This window comes from Cryptomeria japonica, chromosome 5 (genome assembly GCF_030272615.1).
Source record: "Cryptomeria japonica chromosome 5, Sugi_1.0, whole genome shotgun sequence".
NCBI lineage: Eukaryota > Viridiplantae > Streptophyta > Pinopsida > Cupressales > Cupressaceae > Cryptomeria > Cryptomeria japonica.
In genome coordinates, this window is record NC_081409.1 from 715,613,207 (window position 1) to 715,615,085 (window position 1,879).

At 33.5% G+C, this 1,879-nt stretch overlaps 1 protein-coding gene across 1 annotated transcript; it reads right to left on the reverse strand.

Moving 5' to 3' along the window:
* Nucleotides 1-290: 290 nt before the first annotated feature.
* Nucleotides 291-1,081, reverse strand: LOC131876399 (cypmaclein-like). Its single transcript, XM_059221666.1, has 4 exons — nt 1,019-1,081; nt 881-931; nt 731-776; nt 291-543 (listed from the first exon to the last, which is right to left on the reverse strand). Exons 1-4 carry the CDS (start codon nt 1,079-1,081, stop codon nt 362-364), a joined length of 342 nt encoding a protein of 113 aa, XP_059077649.1. The 3' UTR covers nt 291-361.
* Between the last annotated feature and the right edge of the window lie 798 nt (nt 1,082-1,879).

Here is a 1,879-nt window from a genome sequence, read left to right on the forward strand (position 1 = left end):
AATTTTGATATATATGATATGTGGGAGAAGTTGTAAGAGTGATTAGTATCATAGAGATGTGCTATATTCACCTATGAAACAATCAATTTAAAAAAAAACAAAAAACTAAAGACAATCTAAAATTATTTGTAAATCTATACGTCAATTTAAAACAATGTTTTTTGAACCCCTTTTAACACAAAACAATGAAAATACAACTAATTTTACATTAAAATATGAATGCAAAGATTGAAGATAAATTCAATAGTATATCATCCATTCTCAAGGAAAGAATGGGGATTATAGCATTTCTTTGTAACATAACACATAATCCATTATTCTGAGGAAGCAATGGGGATTATTATATGCGTATGAGTATGTGCTAAGGGCATTTGTGTCCACCCTTAGAGTTTTTCAAATTGGCATAGCAAGGGCACACATCTTCGTTGCCAGATGTACCCGGTCGAACACAGTTACATTTCTCACAGCATATTCCACAGTACTTGAGAGACCTATCATGCAATGAAGCCTTGGAGCATCTCCTATTGCATTCCTTATCACAGTCTGCACTTGAACACATCATAATATCAGAAATGTTACAATTACCATATAATATACAACATGGGTATCTTCCTATTTGAAATAGCTATTTACCACTTCTATCCGTACTTAACACACAATCTTTTATTTAAATTTTTTGAAAAGATCAAACCAGAAGATGTTTAAGCAGAGGCCTTTCATATACGTATACCGATCTGATCCTTCACTCCTCCATAACTGTTTTCACCCACATCAATCTGAGGCTGCACCATTAATTCAAAACACATAACTTAATGCCAGTTTTCTCCGTAAAATCAAATTAATGAAACAGAAGTTAGATAGCTAATTAGTTTATCATTACCTCTACATACTTCACATCATCCTCAACTGCATGTGTGGATACTTTCCAAGCCTGTTCATCAACACCATATATTCTCACCCGAATCCAAAAAAAAGAAAAAAAAGATTCAAAGCAATTTTACAATAGAAAAGTTGTTACCTGCACTATGAGTAGCAGGGTGAGCAATACAAATATGGGAGAACGAGGGTGAAAGCAGGCCATTGGCACCCAAACTATGCTTCAACTCCAAATTTGAAAACATAAAACTGTAACACTTATCTTCAAAATAGGTCTGTTATATATAATACAGGATAGCCGGGCATTTTTTTCTCAGAGAGAAACTTTATAATAACTCAAATGATATCCAGAGAGGATTGAGCAGTTTGTTGAACATTCCAGAACTTCAGCGTAAAATGAGGTCACCAACTTTGTGCGGGCATCTCGATATCATTTGTGTTGGATTTTTAGGTTCCTCCGTTAAATTGGCATTATTTTAACACAAAATTAATGTAGAAGTCCGTTAATTACACGTCAGTATGTATTATTAAATAGTTAGCCCCCAAAAACAGTAGAGAAGGTTTTGTTCTGCCTGTATTTTTCAAAGTCTTTGTGTCCTTACTCTCGAACCATATGGTATATTCCTTTTATCTGAAACATGTCATCTTGTCGAGGAAAATAAATGTACACTCCGTCCCTGGAAACCTTGATATCTAGGTCTGCTATTAATATAACACTTAATTTAAATCAGAATAAAATAAAAAACTAATATTGATAATATTGATAATTTAGATGAAGTAAAAGAGAGGTTAAAATTGTTGAGAAACATGTGTCTCAACCTTGCAGTCTTTTTCTGGAAAATTCCAGAATTTGTTTGAGGTAGTTTTCCACATGTTTATGCATTGGAAAATGGTTAGTGAGTTGTTAAAAATGAGTCTTGTCCATAGTAGAATATAGGTGGGCCATTTTTAGAGCCTTAATGACTCATTTTGTGACTTTTAAGAGGGTCTAAGCTAGGGGACA